General features: G+C 34.8%; 1 protein-coding gene across 1 annotated transcript in view; it reads right to left on the reverse strand.

Annotated features, from left to right (window-relative positions):
* The window catches only part of SEMA3A (semaphorin 3A), a 198337-nt gene that overhangs the window by 50561 nt on the left and 122584 nt on the right, over positions 1-25192 (reverse strand). The window contains exon 6 of the mRNA XM_037129059.2: positions 22666-22785. Coding sequence (XP_036984954.2) covers positions 22666-22785 — 120 coding nt within the window. The remainder of the gene's footprint in view (positions 1-22665; positions 22786-25192) is intronic.

Below are 25192 nucleotides of genomic sequence, written 5' to 3' on the forward strand. Positions count from 1 at the left end.
TGGTTACTATCTTTTTAAGCATGTAGTTCACATAATATGAAAGAAAGTTTGCTTCTACCTGTCTTACAACATTTTTTTCTCTGTTATCCTCATTTTGGTATTTGTTATGACAGGCATTTGTCCTACATTCCCCTCTCTTGCCTTCAGCTTCTACATAGAACAAATTATTTCCCTAAACATAGTTTGATTCTGTCCCACTGCAACTACTCAGATGTAGGTCCTTATCTGTTCCCACCTGGCAGTGCCATGCAATCTGTTTTCCCTGCCTCTGGCCTCACCTTCTCCTAACCATCCAGTACTGACTATATCACCTTTTAACACACAAAAAACACTCTCTGGCACCTGGTGCATATAAATAATCCTCAATTAGAATCTATATAACTCTATTGTACTCATTTGTTTTCTTTCCCCTTTCTTCTTGTAAGTAAATCAGCAACACTGATTATTGCTTTCAGGCTAAGCATAACTTCTGAAACAGAGCATTGTTCTTAAGAAGTGAATAAATTCAAATCTCCTGAGCTAAAGCATGTCGTTTTTAAAACATTTTTGTTCTCTGGCTTTCTTTCCCAAAATTTACTTTTCAATTAGAGTTAAGATACAATATCACATTAGTTTCAGGTATACAACATAATGATTAGATATTTATATAACTTATGAAGTGATCACTCTGATAAATCGAGTGCCCAAATGACACCATACACAGTTACTACAGTGTTACTGACTATGTTCTTTATGCTGTACTCTATATCCCCATGACTATTTGGCAATTTGTGTAGTTTTTTTTTTCAAGAAAGAATCGTACTTTCTTGCCTTCTTGATATAGTTTATTAAAGCTTCTGGGGTGAGCAGCAATCACCATCAGCTCAACGATGTTTAGGTTTCTGGTTAAAGAAATGCTTAGACCTTCCCCTTTAAACTTCAACTATTTTTAAGGGTTTATGACAAAACAGCAGGTTTTCAAATAGTCTTCTGACATGTTATGAATGTTCTTTCAAACTGGAAAAAACTTTCTTCAATTGCATCCTTTTGAGTTAGACAATTAATGAAGTGACATTAATCATCTGTTTGCTGTTTTTGAAAATTAGATTGCATCAATAGAATTAGAGTAACAGAAATCATATTTATCCATTTTATGGAGCTAAAAAGAGTGCATATGTTGGAGGTCAGAGATTACCAATATCCTGGAAAACTACAAGCAGTTCAATAACTTGCCCTGTCATCAAATACTCCCCATGGGAATGTTTTACCAGAACTCACTCGGACTGATCTACTTTATTAGTTTTCCTTTGGAACCTAAGAAAGTTCATGGTATTCAAAAGGAGTTATTCTGTTTCCAGTTGCTACCATCAAATGGCACACAGAGATGGAAAATCCAAGCTTCCTAGTTCCTTTTTCTTCTAGTGTCTGAAGCCTATTAGAGCAGAGAATGTCTATTTCCAATCCACAGATACAAATTCTTGATTACCGTGTGGCCAAGTCTATTGAAACTAACAGATACACATATAGAGATCGTTTCATAATGTAAACAGTTAAAATGCCCCTATATACCTAGCCACACTGCAATGGTCTCTATTCTGTTCACAGAATCACAATTGAGACAAATTTAACAAAATATTTGAGCTTGTACAATTTGAAAATATTTCTTTCGATGTGAAGCAGAAAGTCAATGTAGATGTATATTAAAGTTGACATCAAAAGAAAGTGGCAAAATCCATTTAGGCAAGATCAAAGTGCATTAATCTCACCAGCACAAAACTACAATGCAAATACTACGAGAGGTAAATAGAGTTGGAAAGGAATCTCTCATCTGGAAAGCTTAAATGGTATGCCTCTGGGGGAGAAACTTTGCCTTTACAGGTACGGTGGTACTTTTGCAATGCCCTGAGAACATGGCAGAAGCTGAACAAATAATATTTAATAATCTTGAGCCAATGCTATTATGTGAAGCATGGAATCTACAGTTATGATAATAGCAAGAAACACTGGGTAAATACACTTCTATTTTCTTTCCCTCTTTATCTCCTTTACCATCCCCTTGACATTCTTCTACACCTTATCCCACAGATGGTATTTCTTGCAAAATTCACGTTTGGGCACCACCTGCCACCCACTTGTAACAGTACCACTCTGTTGAAATATTTTTAGCAGCTGCAAATTAAACTGTCCTTCAGGTGCAATCTCACACTTAATGAAAATGACACCTTGGCAAAGGACACGCAGCTGCCTTTATGATTCATTTGGCAGCTTGAGCTTATTTAAATAATGAACACATTTTGCTGCTCTCAGCATTAGAATCAATCTGAATTCCTAGTACAGCAACATTTTTACCAGCCTTTGGATGGACTTATCTCTTCCACGAACAAGCCTACAAAGTACAGGAACATACAACTGAAATTATAGAAATACTTTTTTTATGGAAAATGAATTAAAGATAATTAATTAAGGCTTTTAGAGTATCTATAAATTTCAAAGTTAGGGCATATATTGGGCTTCTGGGATATAAATTATACATAGCACATTAGAATAGAGGCTGGAATGAATGATTATATGCTATGTCATGTAACTGCTACAAGTACCAGTTTCACACCATGAAATAGTCAATCCCCTTGTAAAGCGTGGCAGGAGATTCAAGAGCAGAATAGGAGGAACACAAACCATCAACCCACAGTGGGAAAACAATTCAAATCACTTATCTCTGAACCGACTGTAATCACACTTATGAGGGTAAAAGGAAAGCTTGAAAATTCATGTACTTCACTACATGCAGGATCAGTAAAAAGGGGATCCTACTGATGTTATGACTACCCATGAAGGGAAATCCTTACTAAACACTACTTTCTATTATCAAAACATTTTTTCTTCACTATATATATTCCGAAATAGGAATCAGAGAAAAAATAGTAAAAACTAAGCTTCTCCCACTCACTAGATATGTAACTTCAAAAAATTAATGAATATCATCTAGCCCCAGTTTTCTTATCTGTCAGAAGTGCATAAGTACATATACCCGAGAAGTGCTGGGATAATTACATTAGAAAAAATATACCTGACATCTATACATATGTGTCTTCCTTCCCTCCTCTCTTCCTTTCTATATGTCTTTTTTAAACTTTCCACCTACCTACCTACCTACCTACCTACCTACCTACCTACCCACCTACATATGTCAGCATATCATTGGTTTTTATTGCTAACTGAAATTTCTAGCTGTTATTATAACACTGTTCGTATAACTTTGAGAAATGTCCTATATAATTAAATGTTTAAAAGTTAATGGTAACATAAACTTCATTTGCTAATGAATCAAACTGAATCAGAAACCAACTGATGAGGAAACCTGTTAAAGACAACAGAGAAGAACAAAATGTAATTTAGGTAAATTATAAAGCTGCTTTCTAAAAATTAAAAAAAATATATTTCTAGTATCACAGTCTCAGGCTTCAAAATACAGGCTAACCAGAGAGAAATTAGTGATGGGGAAAGATTAGCAGCAGATGACAGCCAGCACGCTAGCCTGACAGCCATCGTGACTGGTTCCTTTCTTTTCCTGGGCAGCAACGTAAGGAGGGGAAAAGTCCCCCAAATCCGAAGACCTTGAATGGGAACTTCCAGCACAATGGGAATGCGGAGAATGCAGCACAAGGTCATTCTAGCTAATAGCCTACGCAAAATGGATATATCATTTTTGGCCGTGGAATAGAAGGACCTCGGCTGCCAAGGAACAGGCCTGGAAAAACTTTTGATGCTTAGCTGGCTGGGAAACTATGAATAGCTCTTGGGATAGCTTAACCCGAAGAAAGGTTGAAGATGAGTCATGTCAGGGAGGAGAAAAGGGCTGATTATGATGGAAGATGAGCATGAATGTTAAGTAATTGGTACTATTTACTGTGTTCTTTCCTTGTGCTTTTTATACATGATTGTAATCCACACTCACCCCAGAAGAAACCTTGACATTAACACCTGGCAAATGCCCCAAAGTGCAAACTAGTACAAAAGCAAGAGCTGGGTTCGTTCTACTGTGTCCAGAGGCATCACGTATTTACACATGTCTTTGCACTATGTCCCCAAGTTGCATATGCGTATACACTACTAGCTATTTTGTTTGCTCTTTCAACAAAGAAAACAGTTCTTAACATTAATAAAAAAAAATCAGTGAAAAAGCTTGCTGTTTTCTGTCACAACAAAATACGTCTATTTGAACAAAATGGTCATAACCAAATCAAACTTTCCACAGCTTTTCTCAACTGAGGGCAAATTACTGGAGAGGAAATGAAAAGCCTTTGGGATATTGGACTCACAAGAAAAAACATATGACGTCATTGCAGACATCGCCGTGGCGTGTGATGCCTCCAACTGTACATGTCAAACCAAATTAATGACCTTACACTTTCCTTTATTTGGTCCTGCAAAGAGACAATGTTTTTCCATTTTTATCTTTTCAGTTCCATTTCCCATATCTTCTTAGCTGGCATTTCTTACTAACTCTACCCCTAATATACTTTTTAGTGTATTTTTCCCCTTATTTCTTTTTTTCCTAATTAAAGTTCTTTCTTCTCTCTCCTAAAGTACTGGTTTGTGTTCTTTAAAGAGCCACCTGCCTCAAATCATTCTCCTCAATGAACACTTCTCAGTTTAGCCAGTGTCAATTTCAAAATACACAGTTTTATTGATGGTTTTCCAATGGCTAAACCAATTTAATAAATTAAATTCAGGCTCAATTACTAATTTATTTATTTTAAAATTTATGTATAGTTGGTATACAATATTATATTAATTTCTGTTATGCAATATAGTGACTCTACATTGATAAAATCAGACTCCTTTAAAAGGTATTCAAGGTCTTTACCATACAACCCTGATATAGGAGGTCTGTCCAGAAGGTATCCAGCCATGTAATATGAAAAATAGAGACATTTACTGAAGAAAATACAAGATACAAGAAATATTGTGCATAGGACAATGACACCTCAGTCCCCTTCAAAGTAGGCACCTTGGGACCTCACACAGTTCTCCCAATTGCCATCAGCTGTCCTGTCATATTTTCCTGAATTTCATCAACAGTCTGAAAACTCTTCTTTTTCAAAGATGATTTTAGTTTTGAGGAAAGCCAGCATTCACAGAGAGCTAAATCTGGGCTGTAGGGGGGCTGAGTCACCTGATGCATTTGACCTTTCATCAAAAAACTCTGCACAAGATGTGATGCATGAGCAAGCACATTGTCATGATGAAGTTGCCAATCACCTGTTGCCCACAGCTACGGCCTTCTGAATCATCTGACAGTTTCCACAGAGGAATGAGAAAGCTTCACACAAAAGTTGGCGCAGATTTGTTGCTTTACACACTCAGTCATTATGAATGTGATGGCCACACAGTACACATGCTCACTCAATGGTGTCTATCGCACCCACTGGCTACTACAGTGATGCCATCATTGTTCACACATGCTCATTCCAGTCCACTCTCCTTGGCTGCCAGGTTATGCCGATGTCATGCAAACCATTCTCATTATATTTACAATGGCTGGACTTTTTCTGGATAGGTCTCCTATTGAATTCCCCCCTGTACTCTTCTATCATATCACTCTGGGTTCCCAGAATGTCCATTTTAAAATTAGTTTTCTAATGCAAAATTTCTCTGAAGAATAATATCAAATTTTCAAGATCCTTTTCAATTTTTTTCCAAAAGCGCATTATTTCAATTCTTGAGGTGGAAACTTGTCTTCTAAGTTTCCATAATATTTTGTTTATATTAAAATTAAATTAGTTTTGCATTCCCACCTGCCCCAGATTATTGTATATAGTGATATAATGTGTTTGCTCACTAATTTCTTTGGATGCATGGTTCTGTCATTCACCTTAGAATACCTCTGCTTCTCGAGATAGCATATTATAATTTAAGACACTGCTAACTTGACTTTCAGTGAATGGTATTCTATTTATACAATCATCTTATGGTTTGTAAACTGCCTTCACATAGATGATAATGGTGTATCTACCAAGTGGTTAAGGGGCAGTCATAGTATTCAGCTTTACTCTATTAATCACTACCTATGTGACCATAAGGTGAGAATATGGAGATGCTATAACAAACAAATGACAGTAAAGTTAACATGTGTATACTTGGAATAACATGTTATCATGAAGTGTGAGCTATCTTTATTGTTAATGCAAGATTGGTTATCTCTGCTTCATTGTTTAGCCTTGTACTGTTCACCAGAAATCATTTAAGAGTTGCATCAAATTCAACAAAAAACAGGTACTTTTGTAAGGAGGAGTCAGAGATAAGGAACAGAAACAAAGAGCAAATCAAAAGCTCTTTTTCAATCACGTTTATAATGAAAGAGGTGATGAAAATGAGTCAGAAACTAAAAAGAGCAGCAACAATGTTGTTCTCTATACCGACAGATAAAGATACATGGATTTAAAAGATCCAGGAAGAGGCTTTACTCCCAGTGCTGGGGCTTGAACAGTTATGTTCTTTGCTTAGCACACCAAGCAAGACTAGGTGTGCTGTGTGTATCAGATTTTCTTTGTAACCTCTGTCAGCAAATTAATTTACACCATAGATGTACTCAGTATCTTTGCAATATTTAACTTACTATTATTTTAAATTACATTCAGTGTAAATAAAGTTACATGGGTGTATAAAGATTATGAATAATTTAAAATTATTTTGGTTGTTAATTATGAGAATATAAAAAATGTAGAGAAAGTAAATACTTGAAAATACATCACTGATACATGCTGCTTCTTTCCCTTTCCTGTATTTTTTCATTATTTTAATCTGTTTGATTCCCTGATTCTCAGACTATTTTTCTATGCTTGAGGAACATTTTTGGCTGAATTTTAGCCATGTTCACAAAGTATTGCATATTTAAGTCTTCAGAATAACTGTCTTATTTCCACCCTTTCCACACCTGGTATCTTTGTGGCTCAGTCATAAGCTTGGACTACAGCAAAACTAAGAAATTTAAACATATAACTAAACTTGAGAACTAAGCATTACTTAGATTTTCTTAGACATGCAAATCTGATACAGTATAATCTTCAGTGTATGGTTAGTTTTCTATATCTAGATAGCACGTATGTTCATTTTACTTAAATATTATGATCTCTACCATCTTCTATTTAAATAGGAACATTTTTGTAATGTAATTGCATACATGTTGTCAAATTGTGCTTGGAAACTAAATTGGAAATAAATGTTTAGTTTATATGTCTCTTAAAAAATTTGTCACATTCCGGTTTTGTTTTTGTGTTTTACTGACTGATTTATTTCCGTCATGTGTATCTTCCAACTATTTCTTCATCTTGCTGAACTTCACAAATTGCAGGACATAGTGCTGAGCTTAAAGTAGGTTTTAAGGAAAGTTATTGAAATATTAATCTAATCAAACTAAATGGATATATCACAAGGTCATATGACTATCTTGTCATTATTATTTAATAATTATGCACCAATAATTATGTTTCCACTCTTTTATGTTCTAATAATGTCTTGCTATTTACAGAAACACTTTGTGTAATGGTCTAGAGGTCTGCCTTTTATCATGTTAAACATATAAATATTTTGATGTGATGTCATTAGATTTAATTGTTTTCTCAACTATAATGCTGATAGGCATTTCTATAGATTTTGAGATTTCTTCCCTCTTAACTACAAATAGCTGCAATATTTATAGATTATTCCTTGTATTAGGTCTTCAGTGAATAAATTCATTCTATTAATGCACTCATCTATCATCATAAACTGTTTTCATCATTTACATTGAATCTTGTTATGTATAAACTACTGCATGACTATATTAGATGGAATTGTTTTTTGAGAAGATCAGATGGAATTTCATGGAGGACATAATGTCCATAAAAAATGTTTCTGTGACCTCACAATGCATGCACACACATGTATATAATACAGGTATATTTGCAGGTAAAATTTTTGATACTAGTTTTGTTTACTTAAAGACATCAAGGACTGAATACAGATTTTTTTCTCAAACCTTAAAAATTGAAAAGATATGGGAAAATAAAACAATTACCCTTTACAATGACATTATAGGAGATGTCAACATGAAGGGAAGAATATGCACAATATAAACTCTGTTCTCTGAATACAAAATGATGATACCAGTGATGTTTATGTTCATAAAGTGATTATGCTATTTTGTATGTAATACAAATTAAAAATAACTTTTGGGCTTGAGTGAAGGAAACCAAGACAGAAAACTTTCATTTTCTACATCTAAAGAAAGAACTTTCTATTTAGAAAAGTGAGTGCTCCATAATAACAAATTATTTATATGATCTTAATCAATGACTTTACACTAAAACTTTCTCTTAATGAGAAAATTGGTAGAGGTTCAAAAAATATGGTATTACCTAAGTCCCATTTTAAATTAAAGCAGGTTTTTCTTTCCTTTGCCAGAAAGTTCATCAATTTTTTAGACAGTGTTCTTACTCTGCTTTATTAAATGAGATAAAACAAGTGCAATTAAGTGTGTGATTTATTTTCTAAATGTTTCAGTGCTTAAGAAATGAGCTAAAAAAAATCACTACACCAAAGAGATATAATACTACAGGTGTGATTTAAATCTCTGAGAAAAAGAAAAAAACATACCCATACTTTCTTTTAACTTTCTCCAATTGACAGTCATATCTCACTCAATGGTTATGTTTAAAAATTAAAAAACAAATTTTTTATCCTCGTCCAAAGATACATTTTATTGATTTTAGAGATAGAAGAAAGGAAGGGGGAGAGAGAGAGAACACTGATGTGAGAAACATCCATCAGTTGCCTCCTGTTCATTCCTGGAGAATCAAACCTACAACCTAAGTCTGTGCCTTGATCAGCGATCAAATGAACCTGCACCCCCGTGATGCATCGGCTGATGCCCCAGCCAACTGAGCCACCCAGCCAGAGCCTTCACTTAAAATGTTTTTTTTGAGAGAGAGAGAGAAATATAAAGTTTTTGTTCCATTTATTTATACATTCACTGGTTGATTCTTATATGTACCCTGACGAGGGAGGAAGCCAGCAACTTTGGACTGTTGGGGCAATGCTCTAACCAATTGATCTACCTGGCCAGGGCTCATTTAAGAAAGAGAACTATATAAGTTTAAGATGCATTTCATAGAAATAAATACATTTTAAAAGATGATTGTATATGGAGAATGAAAATTCAAGTTACTAAGAGAAAATATTTACAAAAGACATCTGATAAGGAACTGTTATCCAAAATATACAAAGAATTTTTTTCAAGTTTTTTAATTAAATACTTTATGGCTGTTCAATTACAGTTGTCTACACTTCCTCCCCACCTCTTCCTCCTACCCACCCAATTAAAAAATTTGTAAAAGACCCGAACAGACACTTCTCCAAGGAGGACATACAGAGGGCCCAGAGACACATGAAAAGATGCTCAGGATCACCAGCCATCAGAGAGATGCAAATTAAAACCACAATGAGATACAACCTCACGTTCGTCAAAGAACTATGAAAATTCAACAATAAAAAACAACTTGATTAAAAAGTAAGACAAAGATCTTAAAAGACATGTTATCAAAGTAGATATTCAGAGATGGTACTAATATTGGTAGCATAGGTAAATGCAGTATTCTAATACTCCCACGACCACATCAAAATTTAAACTACAGAAAGACCATCACTCAGACTGTCTGAAATCTATTGATTTATATAAATAAAAAGCCAAGTGGAGACTGGTGGGAGGGGTGGACACGTGGAACAGGTTGGTCCCACACCCCTGTGCGTACAGTAAGAATTGGGAGGGACGTCTCGGATGCAGAGCTTCCCCCAGAGGGCGAAGGGTCCCAGGCCTCACAATCAGGCCTTTCGACCCCGGTTCCAGTGCCAGGAAGAAAAGTCCAATCTTCTCACCCACATATTTTATACATGATTCAAAAATAAATTAATGAACTGAAATTTCGGTCCAAAACAAAGAACAAACAGAACCCCTAAGCAAAACAAAAACAAAAGCAAATGTGGAACACCAATTTAATTTTTTATATAACATTCTCTTAAAAATTATGTGTATGTTCAATTTGTTCTTAATATTTTTCCTCTGAAAAGTACCTTGTAATCTACAGATGGCAAAACTGGTATTGGGGAATGCCAGTAACAGTTTTATCTATTTATTAAAAATATTTTATTTATACTTACTTATTAGAGAGAGGGGAAGGGAAGGAGAAAGAGTGGGAGAGAAACATCAATGTGTGGCTGCCTCTCGTGAGTCCCCTGCTGGGAACTGGCCTGCAACCCAGGCATGTGCCCTGACTGGGAATTGAACCGCGATACTCTGGTTTGCAGGCCTGCACTCAATCCACTGAGCTACGCCAGCCAGGGCAGTTTTATCTATTTATTAAAAATATTTTTTATACTTACTTACTTGAGGACATTTTTTTCATTACTTTTGGAGAGAGAGGAAGGGAGAGAGAGAGAGAGAGACTGAAACATTGATGTGAGAGAGAAACATAAATTGGTTGCCTTCTTGAACTCACCCCAACAGGGGTTGGACCTGCAACCTGGGTATGTGCCCTGCACAGCCATGGAATGTGCAGACTTTCAGTCTACGGATGCTCCTCCAGGAACCAACTGAGCCGCGCTGTCCAGAGCTAGTTTTATTTTTTAAAAAGTGCTAATATTCATAAAACCATAAAATTTACCCAAAATTTCTGAATATGTAATCTCCAAATATTTTTATTCTGTGAAATAAAAAAAGCTAATTTTATAAATGAGAAAAATTTCTTTTTTGATATTTGCCCATTTCATAGGGCATAGTAACCAAGCCCTAATTCAAAAGCTTCATCAACAAGGAGCTTTTCCCCGGAGGCGCCTCTCATCAGGTACTTAAATTCTAGGGAAAAGGAAATAATCTGTTAAGAATGTGGCCTGATTCTTAAAATAAAATAATGATTTAGGGACCAGGGAAGATTTAGGTCAATTTTATTAGACACAGACCTTGGCAACTTTTTACTAACTTGAGTGTTATTATAGATAGAAACTAATTATACTGATTGCAACACTGGTGGAGCTGGGGCACTTCTATCATCCCCTGGTCAGAAAATGTCCTAAAAAATGCCGGAAATCCAGGCTCTCTTCAAACAAGGAAAACCTGTTCAACTGTGATATAATTAGCAGTTCCTATGGCTTTCGTCTTAACAGACAATCACAGTTTTGATTCTTAAGAATGTCTAATTATATGGGGAAGGAAATTCAAGGCAGAAATGAAGATAATTTATAGTATAATTTCCAAAGTAATTAGAATTTGCAGAAAACAATTCTTATTATAAACTCTATTTAATTTGTAAGATTTTATCCTTTAAGAAATGACAATCCAAATTTGGCATTAGATACTCTTTTTTGTACTTCCCTAATCTCAATGTGTTAAAAATAAACAATTACTGTTATTTTAATACAACTTCCTCTTATTTTCAGTTTTTTTCTTTTTTAGGGTTACATCTATGAAAACTTAATAGTGAGAAAGTTGTCAGTTATGTATACATAAATTTTGGAAGCACTTTGAATATGAGAAAGGCTCTATTTCATCCCTACAGTTTATTTATTTATTTTGGCTTTCATATTTTTATTGTATTTTTCATTACCATTTAGTCCCCTTATATTCCCCTCTCCCCAGCAATCACCAGACTGTTTCCCATGTCCATGAGTCCATTTTTCTTTTTTGCTCAATGTCTTCGCTCCCTCCCCTCCCCCAAGTTTGTTGCCATCCTGCTCTCTAGGCATTTGCCTATATTTTGCTTGTTAGTTCAGTTTGTTAGATTAGATTCCCCATATGAGTGAAATCATATGGTATTCATCTTCCTCTGACTGGCTTATTTCACTTAGCTTTATGTTCTCCAGGGCCATCTGCACTGTTGAAAAAGGTAAAATTTCTTCTTTTTCATGGCTTAGTAGTATCCCGTACTACTGGCAATGTCCCACAGTTGTTTCATCCGCTCATTTATGGATGGGCACTTGGGCTGTTTCCATATCTTAATGATTGTAAATAATGTTGCAATGAACATATGTGATTCTGTTCTTTTGAGTTAGTGTTTTGGGTTTCTTTGGATATATTCCCAGAAGTGGCATCCCTGGGACAAAGTCAGATATCACTTTTTTGAGGAATCTCCATACTGCTTTCCACAGTGGCTGCACAGTCTGCATTCCCACCAACAGTGCACAAGCATTACCCTTTCTCCACATCCTCACCAGCACTTGTTGTTTGTTGATTTATTGATAATAACCATTCTGACAGGTGTGAAGTGGTACCTCATTGTGGTTTTCATTTGATGTTGAATATCTTTTCATATGTCTCTCCGTCCTCTTTAGAGAAGTGTATTTAGGCCCTTTGCCCATGGCAATACCAAATTTAGTATTGTAACATAAAAGAGTATATATCTTTTGTTTTTCTTTGGGTTTGATTTTGTTCCTTTGCAATAAATATCTACCTAGCTTTCATTACTGATAATCTATAGAATGGCAGACAATAAAAAGGCAGCACAATTTACAGAGTTAAATAATAACCCCCCCAAATTGGAAAATTACTATATTTTTGTTTAACAATAGAAAAGGAAACTGCAAATCATGCATTTTAAAACTTCTATTTAACCACTTCTTTAAGTAAATTAACTAGGAATTAAAATCGTAAAGCAAAATGAAATGCTTTTACTCTTAGAAAAATATCTGTATCAAGAATCAGAATTATTGTTAATAGTCAACTAATTTTTGTATATTTATTAAGGCTCAGAGGGCACCTTAAGGGATGTAACTTATTTGCTGGAAAAGAGCCCACACCGTGTACTGTTATGGACCCACTAAAACCCCTGGATATAAAAGAACAGTGATTCTGGTTTCTCCTCATTCCCCATTTCCTGAACCACAAATCTCTGTTCATCTCATTATTTCTGGGATGACTTCCCCTCTTAAAACTTCTTTTTAATTATCATTAAAATAACATCTTCTAAAAATCTATAGTTGATTATCTATAGTTTTTCTGATTCCCATCTTTTTCTTCAAGACCTCCAAGGGTTTCCAATTTTTTTGAACTCTCTCGTACGTGTATTCTCGAAGAGAATACTGAAGAAGCATGTACTAAAGGCAGCCTCCCTCATAAGTTGTCATATCTTTCTAGTATTTGATAGTGAAAGCCTCAGACATTAGTTCGGATATTGGTTTTAAGACTGAAAATAAACTGAATCAAAAAATTCACATTTCATTACAAAATGAATAGTAGTACCTCCTCCCTTACTTTATAGGTTAAACTATGCTTTTAAGATATTAAGATACCTTGGAAGTACATGCATATGACCTCATAAATGTGCCAAGGTTTCTAGGGTTTTCCATTTGCTAAAAAGGGATCTCTCTTTTTCTTATAACAGTTTTTGGTATATAGAGATTGCTTAATGGGTGTAGAAAATGCAAGTTACCCAGAGTAGTATGTTGTGACTCAGTGTGACTGGGCAACAGCTGGCCCAAGTCCTAGCGTTTCAACTGCCTTCCTCAAATTGCTCTCACTCGGGAATTAGAAGCAGAAAAGGAAGAAAATAAGAGTAGTTACAGTTTGGGAAAACATCGAAGATTAGTTCACATTTTAAATTTCATTAGCCCAATTATCTCAAGGTTTTTCAAAGGCAATTATGACATAGTAGCTTGGGCACTGATTGATCAGAGCTGGCTATAGTTACCTTGCTATCTATGAAGAATACGATTTTCTCCTTTTTTATGTAATGGAAATCAATGGAAAGAACATTAAAAAGAGGTCAGTCATTAGCCTCCTAATGGCAAAAGCACTATTCCACTACTTCTATAATTTCAATCAAAGTATTTTATGATTAAATAAAATACATAAAGGTTATTGATATAGATCCTGTAACTTATTGGTTTATCCTAGGCACATAAGCCCAAATTCCATAATTTGGATTGTTAATATGATAAGATTTCCCTTTAATTTGCCCCAAAATGAGTATTACCACAAAAATTTTTGTTCCTAACTCATTTTCTAAGTGAGTTTAGAAAATATATTTGATAACTACTGACTCTGTGGGTGTTAAGAAACTAAATGGCAGTCATTAGTTAAATATTAGCATTGGCATTATTTAACTTCCAGGATCAGGGAACTGAAGTCCAATGAATTATAAATGGGTCATAATACAACGTATGGGCCCAAAGCACAATTCTGTGCTGGCTGCAACACAAATTCCACTGTGTGCTAAACAGAAAAGGCAGTGTGGTTCCCAGACAGAAGGCTACATCTGCCATCATAAACTTCCCATACACAGTCACATGGGATTTTATAAATGTATAAATAAGATGGCTCTCTACCATATTAAAACCTTGTGATTTTTTGAAATTAGAAATTAGATGAGCAAAGGAGGTTATTTGGATTTATATGAATAGATAAATGTATAATCATATTAAGAAGACCCATTTTTTCATGGGTCCCTCATGCTGTCACCCTACATTAAATCCCCAAATTGTTATTTACCAAATCATCAAACAAAATAATAAAAACTATATTTCTAATCGATAAAATATGTACATTCATATTAATTTATAAAATCAGTACTAATAGCCCTGGCTGCTGTGGCTCAGTAGATTGACCACCAGCCTGTGAACCAGGGGTTCACCAGTTTGATTCCCAGTCAAAGCACATGCCTGGGTTGCAGCCCCGTCCTGGGTGATGGGTGCATGAGAGGCAACCATACATTGAGGTTTCTCTCCCTCTTTTTATCCCTTTTTTCCCCTCTGTCTAAAAATAAATAAATAAAAATAAATAAAATGAATAAATAAAATCACTACAAATAATAAATTGTAATGTTTTCAAAAGCATACCATTATTTTTGATTCAATATATTTAAAAATAATAATATAACCACATGTATAATGGCATATTGTTTAAAATGTACAGTTTATGTGATGATCCAAAAATGTCATAGGCAACCAATAGATTCCTTAGAGCAGGGTGTGGGAGTCTGGGGTGGGTGGTGACAGAGGTTTGATTTCTGTCTTACCTACTCCTTTAATCATATAGCAACACAAACATGTCTAACCTGAAAACGTTCCCTTTAAAGGCATCTAAACACACTTAAATCTTCCTTACTAATAATATCAGGAACACATTTTAAAGACTCTTCTCTTGGATAACCTTTGGTAATTTATATTTAGTTGATATATGAGGGTTAGAGCACTTTACCGTCTCTTTGTCATGTGTAAGTAATAATAATAAGTAAGTCACTAAGCTTACAAAAGTCTTTTTTCTCTTTATGGAAGTAAAGGAGTAGTAGATTTATTTTCTTCAAAATGTATGGCTATTGTTAGGCAAGAAATCCTGTATGTATAGACTCAGTCTAAGGAAGGGGCAGAAGTCACTATCACTTTATCTTTTATTTTCCCTAAACCACTTTCATTGCTTCCCTAGAAATATGTGGCTGCTCAGTTAAGTCACATGCTAATTTTATTTAGCTCAATTTCATTAAAAAGTTGATTATTATTTTAATACTAAAGTAATTTGCCAAATGTGCATTATGTATTATTAATGTATTAACTCACATTGTTCACTGTATGGATGTGCCAAACATGCGTTGCACACTATGTGTAGAGCTGATACGCAAATGACAGCAGCAACCACAGTTACTATGAGCATTTGTTATATTATCAGACACAGTCCTCACTGTCTTATATGAACTGTCTCATGCATCCTCAGAAAAACAGTATAAGATACCAGAATTAACTCCATTTTAAAAATCATACATGGGTGATGAAAATAAGTAAAGTAAAAGCCACAAAGGTAGTCAAGTGGAGGATCTGAGATGCAAACTCAGGCAAACTACCCAAGAGCCAATGAATCAGACTGATTGAATTGTTTCTTATTTGATTAATCTAGGGTATGAGGCACTGTGATAGAAACAAACATGCATCTGTGTGTGCTAGGGACTCAAAGGTGGGGGAGATGAAAATGCACTGGGAGAATGGCATGCTTAAATGAAGAAGATAGTAAGTTTGAAGGCAGTGAACTCAGTCTGATTTGAGTGTGTTGGTGTTTAATATCGGAGAGGTCACTCAGGATTAGATGGCAAAGGACCTGACAGGGAGTGAAATCTGGATTCAATTCACTTGAAAACTGAGAGACATAAATGACTTTTGAATGGAACACTGTTGTGATGGCCACCAGAGCTGTGTTTATGAAGATCCCTCCCAGTGTTATATACAAAGGAAAAAACATAAGGCTTATTGTGGTAGGTTGTCTCACAAAATTAAGCATAAACAATGATTAACTTACTAAAACAAATTTTCATGAGTCGACATTTATGACTCAGGATTAATTTTATTGGGCATTTGAAGATTATAGCTTAAACAAGTTAGGATAAACATACGAACAACATTTTATCAAAAAAGCATTATTTTATAAACTTTTTAAATTTATATATTATCATATTGGTTTTTGAGACATTGTAATCAAAACCTTCCAGTCTGAAAGCTTCTGAAATCTACCACTATGAATGTATTCGTGTCAAGCATACATTCGGTCATACTGTAAACTTATTCCTTCCACTGAGGGGATAAGAACGTAGTAAGGTTTTTTTGGGGGGGGAGGGGCGTGTTGGTCAAAACTATCCATTCCATTAAAGTTCAATGGCATTGCTTGCCACCATTCAGCTTTATCTGGCTAAAATCTTTTAATTCCCCAGCCCCTGCTGCCGGGGAGCACTAGGCTCATCACACTTAACCTCTGCCTAGGCTTCTCAGAAAAGAATTTGTTTCAGTCCATTCATACTTTCAATAGTTGAGCAAGCCACACGCAACTGCACACTGGTCTTTTACCCTGAGCACACTAATCTGATTGTTTTTCCACTCTACAAACTCTGGGTCAACAATCAAGCTGCCGCCAGAAACTAATTAATTTGCAAACAGGCTTCTGTTTTCACAGAGGGAAATCTTTTGAGAGCCATGTCGGAGAGGCCGGTCACACCATGGTTACACACATTGTGAGGGCATCCACTCCTCTGGGCAAATCCCTTGCTTGATGTCACTGCACACATGAACCCAGATTACCCAGTCAGCAGTAAATCCCTATTCAGGCCCGCTGAGCTCTGAATGCATGGCTTCAGAAGAGGAAATTGGCATAGACAGGCCCTGTATTCATGCCACTGATGGTGAGACTGGAGAGAAAAAATTTAACAACTAAGGAAAAAGAGAGCTGGCTGTAGTTTAAAGAATTTTCTAAGATATTGTCTCATTTTCATTGATTTTAATCTAAAAATGGTAGAGGCGGTCAAAAAGGGAAAATGGCACAAATGTAATACTATGAAGAGTATCATATAAAAATAAATATAAATGGGATTCTCTTGAGTTTCATAATATCTTAAATGTTACTTTTCTATTCTCACCATTCAACTATAAATTCTGAAATAAGTTCAAAATTTGGAACTAATAGGCCATTCTTCAGAGTTGTACTTTTTTAGCTCATCATTAAAAAATGTTAAGATATCATATTCTAACTATTATATTCAGGCACATTTTCTCAGAGCTCGGAAAAACATAAAGTCACCTTCCAAAGATTGCCACTGAGCTAACTTTTATTTCAAACTTTTATCTATTTTCTCACTAGTGCCATGTAATTTTAAACACCACCTGTTGAAGGAGATTGTGTGCCTTAGACAATGTGTGACAGAGAAAGTAGTTCCTCTGAAAAGAAGCTCAGGTATGTATTGGTAACTTCTTGCTCTTTTTTAAATAAAAAAGCATACTTAATGAACTTATTAAATGTATTATCATTTAGAGAGTAGATTCATCTCACGGTATATATTTTTTGAAAAACTTATAATTGGGTGTACGCATTCTTTATTGGGATGAAAATGTTTCTAGGTAATAGATTCATGAGAAAAACAGATAATTACTAGTTTATATTTAGCTAAGGCATGAATGATTTTTTTTTGTTGTGGAGATCTGTATTTTATTTTATTTTTCAATCAATGTTTACTTTCAATACTATTTTAAATTGGTTGTAAGTGTACGGCAAAGTAGTTAGTAGGTACGAATACTTTTAAACTACTACATATCCATGTTTCAGCATATTTCAGTAAACATTGCCAAGAATATGATTATTTTTATTTTTGACTCTTTATAGTGATACTACAGAAGTGTTCACTAACAGAGTAAAATTCCTAGTTGTGATCCAAAAGTGGAAAAGACCACATCCTTGTTGTGTCTTTCACAAGCTATGAAAACTAAGAAGACATTTGTGGTTGCTGTTGCTGTTTTAACGAGACAGTCACTCTTCTTTCATAATATTCATCTGCTCATATAACCATAAAGTAAGGCTTCCAGAGGGCTTTTTTTCTTCAAGGTCAGCAAAATATATTACTAACTTACTTAAGCCAAGAGAAATACTTCAAAATGGCATCATTGAGATGTCTGACTTTATGCAAAGCTAGATTTGTTTTACTTGTTAAAAAAATCTAATTAAATATCTGACATAGTTTATACCTTTAAAGATAATAGAATTACAATAGTACATCCAAAGAGTCATACAAATGATTCACAGTTAGGTATCTGGTACCATGTAATATTAATTTGTACTCTCGTAATTCATTTGCAATCACATTACTTGGTTCTATTTGCATAAAATATATCTTGTGGAGAAATCTGAATCTCCAGAGCACATGAACGCCTGGTACATGACCACAGGGGAAGCTGTGCTCATTCCAATAAGGGCAGGTCAGGCTAGTAGGAGGGTGCTACAAGTGAGAGGAAGTGGAATGATGACTTGCATACCATTTCAATTACAGAAAAAAGCAAGTGGGTTGTTCTATCCACAGGCACAATCCTTTTAGGAAATCCACTAAAAGAAAACAGGTCTTTCTGAAACGAGTGGGAAGTCCTCACACTCTGGGCCCTGTAATTAGGTCTGTTTGTGTTCACTGGGCCTTGGTTCTCTCAAGGATCCATGTGGTTTTATATTAAACCCCACTGTGACTGCCCTTTCACCCTGACTCAAATATAATCACTCGCAGAATGAATCTGACAAAGCTTCCGAAGTATGCTCCACCCGATGGAAGTGGAAGAAAAGATACAGGGGAAATTCACATTTATTAAATGCTTACCACATGCCCATCGCTTGCTTAGCACTTTGTATAGATTATTATGAGGTCGTATTTTTCACAACTGTAAGTATTAATATCTACCCATGAAAAGTAGGGTCCAGAATAAGGTGAAACTTTGTCTTACTCTAAAGACTATGGTCCTTCCTCCATAACATAGAGCCTTCCAGTGTTAATCCAAGACATAGACAATACTGAGAATAGTGGCCATCAAATAGGAAAATAAATGTGGGTTAGCCATACCTCTGCTCTAATGAATGTCTAGTATGTACAAGAACTAAGTAGTAGTACTTACATAATAAATGTAAAGAAATCATCACTATAACAATAACATAAACTTAGTCTGTGTCCTTACTATGAATATATAAAGAACATTTTTACCTAGTCCTCACATTGTTAGTATGCCAAAACTGGAGCTGAAGTTTAAAAAATATATATAATATTGAGAAAACATATGAAGCACAAGGAAAAGCATTCTGAATCTGGGAAATCATGGCAAATACCTATCACTACATTTTCTGAAATCAAGAGTTATTCTGTCAGTCTTCAATTAGCAGCTAGTGTCAATAATAATTTTTAAAACCATTCTTATTTCTTTACCTAAATATATTACTCATTCTGATGTTTCTTGTTAAAATAAACCTGAATTTAAACTATTACTGATATATTATAAAAATGTAAATTTAGTCAGTAATTATGAAAGCAGTGAATTTTAATTCCATTAAAATCAGATATTTCAAGATCCAATTCTAGACAATTTTTAAAGTTTTATTTAGAAAGATGGTAAACGTCATTAAAATAGGACAACTAAACCTTCCAAAAATAAATCGTCTGAATTAATTTGAGAGAAGTAAAGTAAGTCCTGTGCCCAAATTAATTTTAACAGACTTTTCATAAAGTGCCATGCAAGGCAATTTATTACTTCTGGATGCACAAATGATTGTGTAGTCTATTCATGCCTCCACACTCAATTATTTTATGCATGAATGTGTAAACATTAGCTTTCTAACTTTATTCTGAAATGGTACTCAGTTCCATGAGGCTGTGATTCACACACTCCCTCGGCTCTATCTCAGAGGCGTTTGCGTCCCCCATCTCCCAGCAGCTCTGGTTTCTGCACCCTGTCAAATGTAACCTTTGTGCTAATTTGGTAAAATCAGTTCTCACGTTTAGTGCTGAGAGACTGATAACTGAATTCTCAAATGCACTACACATTTGCAGAGATGAAGTACAGAGCTGTGGACAATGACTCCTTTCCCACAGTGTAAATTCTTCAGACTCAGCTGTCAACATGTGAGTGTGTGCAGCGCAAAAGCAGCTTTAACTTGATGACTTTTTCCTCTCAGGCTATAAAAATGAAATGGATACTGTACTCTCCTTTATGTGATTCCATCTCCTAATGAGGTTTTCTTTCTCATGGACAATGAAAGCCTGTATGCCTTTTAGTTCCTAGTAGATCAGTCTCCTTGCAGAATAAAAACAAACATTTTTCTTCCTAAATGAATGAATATTTCAGTTGGAGAATAGACCAGATAGCAACAGTGGACATTCCAGAATTGTCCTCTGGGAATTTGGAGTTAGGCTTTTTTATAGTTTTACACAGATAGGCTTGTCATGATCTCAGTATGTTTTCTCTCTTTTGGTGAAAAACACCATTTCTCTGATGGTTGCCCAGCTCCCCCAGAACTTCCTCTCTCCCCATTGTAGGTATCTGTCCAATCTCCTTTGACCACCACAGTGTTTGTGCTTAGTATCCAAGGTCTCAGGCATCATCTACATTAAAGAGAACAATAATGAGGAAGTGAATGATATCAAACTTACTTAAAACTCGGGAGAGCAGGAAAAAAGACTAGTTAAGAGTGACAAATACTTCAGGAGAGGTTTTTCTAAGTGGAGATTGATAAAAAGCTATGGAAAGTCATCAGTGACCTTGGAAAGGGCAGTTTCATTAGATCAAAGTCAGGCTGAAAACAAGTAAAGGGGAAAAATGTTGAGAAAACAAGTTTGTAACCAGGCTATGAACTTGGATGTACAGGGACTTCATGGCATACCATGATTAAAGCAGATGTATGAATAGGTTAGATGAACAAATTGTGGGGTCAGAGGGAAAAATAGTAGTGAAGAAGAGATAAAGACAGCAAAATAAATTTAAATTGGGTAAATTTATAAATATCATCAGAGCAAAGGTAGAGGGTAAAATGTGGAAAGTAAGAGGTATGCTGTCCCCACTAATACATTAAAAATAATAGGATGATCAGTACCATTGTTGCAGGTGGGAAGAGATGCTGATTGAAGTTATTGTGGTGTGTTTTATGTTTTGAATAGTCATTTAGAATATGAGATATATCAGAACAAAGATTGTGAAACCCAACTCACAGTCTCTTGACATTTCAGTGAGATTCAAAGGCAATATTATAATTTTTTCTTCTAACAAATCAGTGAAGGACCAAGTGATGAAATGAATTTGGGGGTTCTCCACAAGAAATGGCAGGAAAAACAATTGTAGTAGAAGTTCAAAGAAATGAGATAATCAAGCATCTTAGTAAAAACATAGATGAACTATAAACCAAGAGTTACATCCTTATTAATGTGGCATGCGAAACCAGTTAAAAAGTCATGGATGGAAGGTTAGGGACTTGGCAGCTATTTTTATAGGACTGAAGGCAGATGTAAAGGCAGATAATAATTTAATAATAAAAATAACCACAATAACACTGTGGGACCATTATAAAAACCTTTGATGAATATATAAGTGACTCATCAAAACAAAATCAAATTCTAGATGTAAAACATAAGATTACTCAGTTCAAAATCTGAGTAAAATAGCATTTATCTATTTTAGGCATATAAATTTGGTACCTTTTCTCCTGTGCTAGAATTATTTATTTACTGAAGTGAGAAAGAGAAAAAGGCATCTACTGATCAAGTAGTGAAGCTAGTGACTAAAGTTAGACAAACTGGGCTTTTGTCCCCCATCTTCTACTACTGGGCCACAAGTAACCTTAGTTATGATGCTCAGTTTCCTCACCTATAACACAGGAGACAGGGTTTTAGAAAGATAAAGGGGAATCAGAGTAAATGTCATAAAAGTCCTTTGACATTTTGAAAATACTTTCAATGTGATGTTGTCATCAGTACAATTTTTGAAAACGCTAAATAACATATATGATGTTCTCAAGGAAATAAGAGAGGTGTGGAGGGAAAAAACAAGCACTACACCATGAGACTTGATATGTTGTTCCTGCGAGACTGGATTGGTAAGTCATCTTATCGTTTCCCATTGCTTCCCTTCTGCAGCTCCAGCCCAGATCTATTTCTTTCTGTAGTTAACTACTGAGAAATTTCACTTCTGGCACAAAGAAAATATTTCCCTGAAGCCTTAATCATTCTTTTCTCTTTTGCTCAACTTTCTCACACCCACAGTCATGAAGTCACCACTATAAGCTTAACTGCATGCTAAATTTCAAGTCATGTTGTTTGTACTATACAAAGGAAGTTCTCCACTTACTTCAGCTACACCTGCTTCCTGTCCGTTCTTACAAGCACCACCTACCATTGAGCCACCTGGAATCATGCTGCTCTGTCCTGATGGGGTGGTGGTGCCCAAGAGTTCGGAAGATAGCAAAGTCTCGCCCCATAAAATCAGCTGCTGTTCCAGAGTATAATTCTCCATCTGTGTTGTGACAAAATAAAAGCACATATGCATACTTTAACTCAATTAAGGCAAGAAGAACAAAACGAACAAAATGCAAGTCTGATGTTAAGACCATGCTAAAAGGAAAACAGAAATGCTCTCTGCACCATTATGCAAAGCTACTTATTTTTTAATCCTGTCTTTGTTAAAAACAGTATTTTATTAAATGATCATTCACTGATTAAATACCACCTGACCAGTCACTAAGTACTACCTTTGAAAAATTAAGTAAAATATGAGTCAGCGGATATCACTAAAACACGAAATTTTGTTCTTTTCAACTATAACCAGACACAAACTTACAAAGTGCACTGTTTGCTTTCATGTCTGTAAAGAAATTATGGTCCTAATAGTCTTGTTCATTAGGATAAGGAATCATTGTTAATATTGCTTATAGTTCTTACTTTACAGAAATGAAACTTCTAAGATATTCCTTTTCAAAGGAATCTTATATTTTGCTCTAGTTAGAAAGTACTAATATTTTCTTTGCCATTTATTCTTTTAATTTATAACTTGAAAAGTGTTTTAATTTAGTAGAAATACAGTAAAAAAATCTACCACCTAACTTCATCACAGAGATGTGTTTGGAGAAGAGGGAATGTTATAAACACAACTCACAATTACTGCGGTTCAAATTCTTTGTCCTTTGATTCATTCCAAATTAAACTGAATTAACTCTGGGTCAGAGTTTGTAATGGAAGACTCCTAATCAGAAGACAAAGTATAGAAAGGAAAAGGAAAAAAGAGGAGAAAGAGAAGGTAATATTTACTGACTAACACTCTGCTTGCCTGGCAGTGGGCCCTGGTTTGACACTTTCAAATGATCTAATCTGGTTCTGCCAATAACCTCATGATGTAAATGTACCCCTGTTTTACAGTAAGTAACCCAAGGTTGCTCAACTGACTAGGTAAGTCAAGGTGAAAGTTCAAACACAGGCCTGTTTAATCTCAAGCCTCTTTTATTAAAACATAGGGCCTTTCAATAAGGTGAAGTTGGTAAATGTTATGTTTTCTTTCCGTTAAACAGAAAGTGTCACTTATTATTTCATCCAGAAAAATACATCATTGCTTGTCTACTTACAGTGAATTATCAGGGAAACAAAATAACAAAAAAAATCCTAAAATTTTCTCCATGTAATCTACCATACTGACAGTAAAAAAAAACACTATGTTATTGATTATTTGGGTATGTTAATGTTTCTCAATTCATTGATTTGAAATATATTCAGAAAATAAGTGGGGATAGATAAATTATAACCTAAATATTTAAATAACACTATTTTCATTTTCAAAGAAATTTCATATCATTAGCGAATGGAAAACTCCCTGTGAATTTTCAGTTATAAATGCCCTTGAGAAAGTTTTATTAATCTGATTGCTTATTCAGTATGCTTTGTTCACATCCTCAGTTCTCACTTGCAAATCAGGGCTTTGCATCAGAAAATAGACATTCACAGTGGTCCAACCCAAATCAATTTCTTTTGTAAAACCTGTGGTTCTCAGCAATGTTTAAATGTACCAGGCTTTGAGGAACCCCAAAGCAGTGAAGAATTATTACATAGAACCATTGAATAGCTCCAACTTTGATTTTAAATATTAATGGAAAGACACCTGATCTTGGAGAATGAGTTTAAAAATATTGATCATTTACTTTGGATTGCTGTGAATCAATACAAATAAACAATGATTGTTGGACCACATATTAAGTACAGTCAGTTAAGTAAATAGAACTCATATTACATCCCAAATTGTCATACTATAGAATCTCTGGGATTCGAAAGCATCTATGTTCTCTTCACTTAATTGAATATGAAGTCCAAATCTAACTTATTCACCATAACTTGCTACAATAATATGTTGCATAACCACAAACTAAAGAAATAACCCATTTAACCAATGTCACCCCAATAAATTTAATTAAAAATAAGAAATAACCTTTTTTTAAAAGCACAAAAATGCTACGAATATGTTAATTATAAGTTTAAAAGGTACTTTAAAATGTTTAAATGCTTGTTTGCTTAACTTAAATCTATATCCAATCACTGTAAGTTAATTTTTTATGGGATGTTTATATCTCCTTGATGTACCATTCTCATTAAGCTCGGTATTTTATCACTTAGCAAATAATACACACACACACACACATATACATATTTAAACTTCTGGTGAGTTATTTTTCTTGCTCTGTGCAAATAATGGGTTATCAATTTAAAAATATTGTGAAAGCAGCCTAAAATGTTCATGTCAATTAAAAAATGTTTCATGTTGTTACACCTGTCACACGATGCTTTGTATGTTCTTTACCTTCAAAAATCAAAAATAGTAAATTATTAGTTGAACCTCATTGCCCTCTTACACACGTTAGGTGGTGAGAATCAGGAAGAGT

Source organism: Artibeus jamaicensis, unplaced genomic scaffold (assembly GCF_021234435.1).
Source record: "Artibeus jamaicensis isolate MK-2021 breed Jamaican fruit bat unplaced genomic scaffold, CSHL_Jam_final contig_787, whole genome shotgun sequence".
Taxonomy (NCBI): domain Eukaryota; kingdom Metazoa; phylum Chordata; class Mammalia; order Chiroptera; family Phyllostomidae; genus Artibeus; species Artibeus jamaicensis.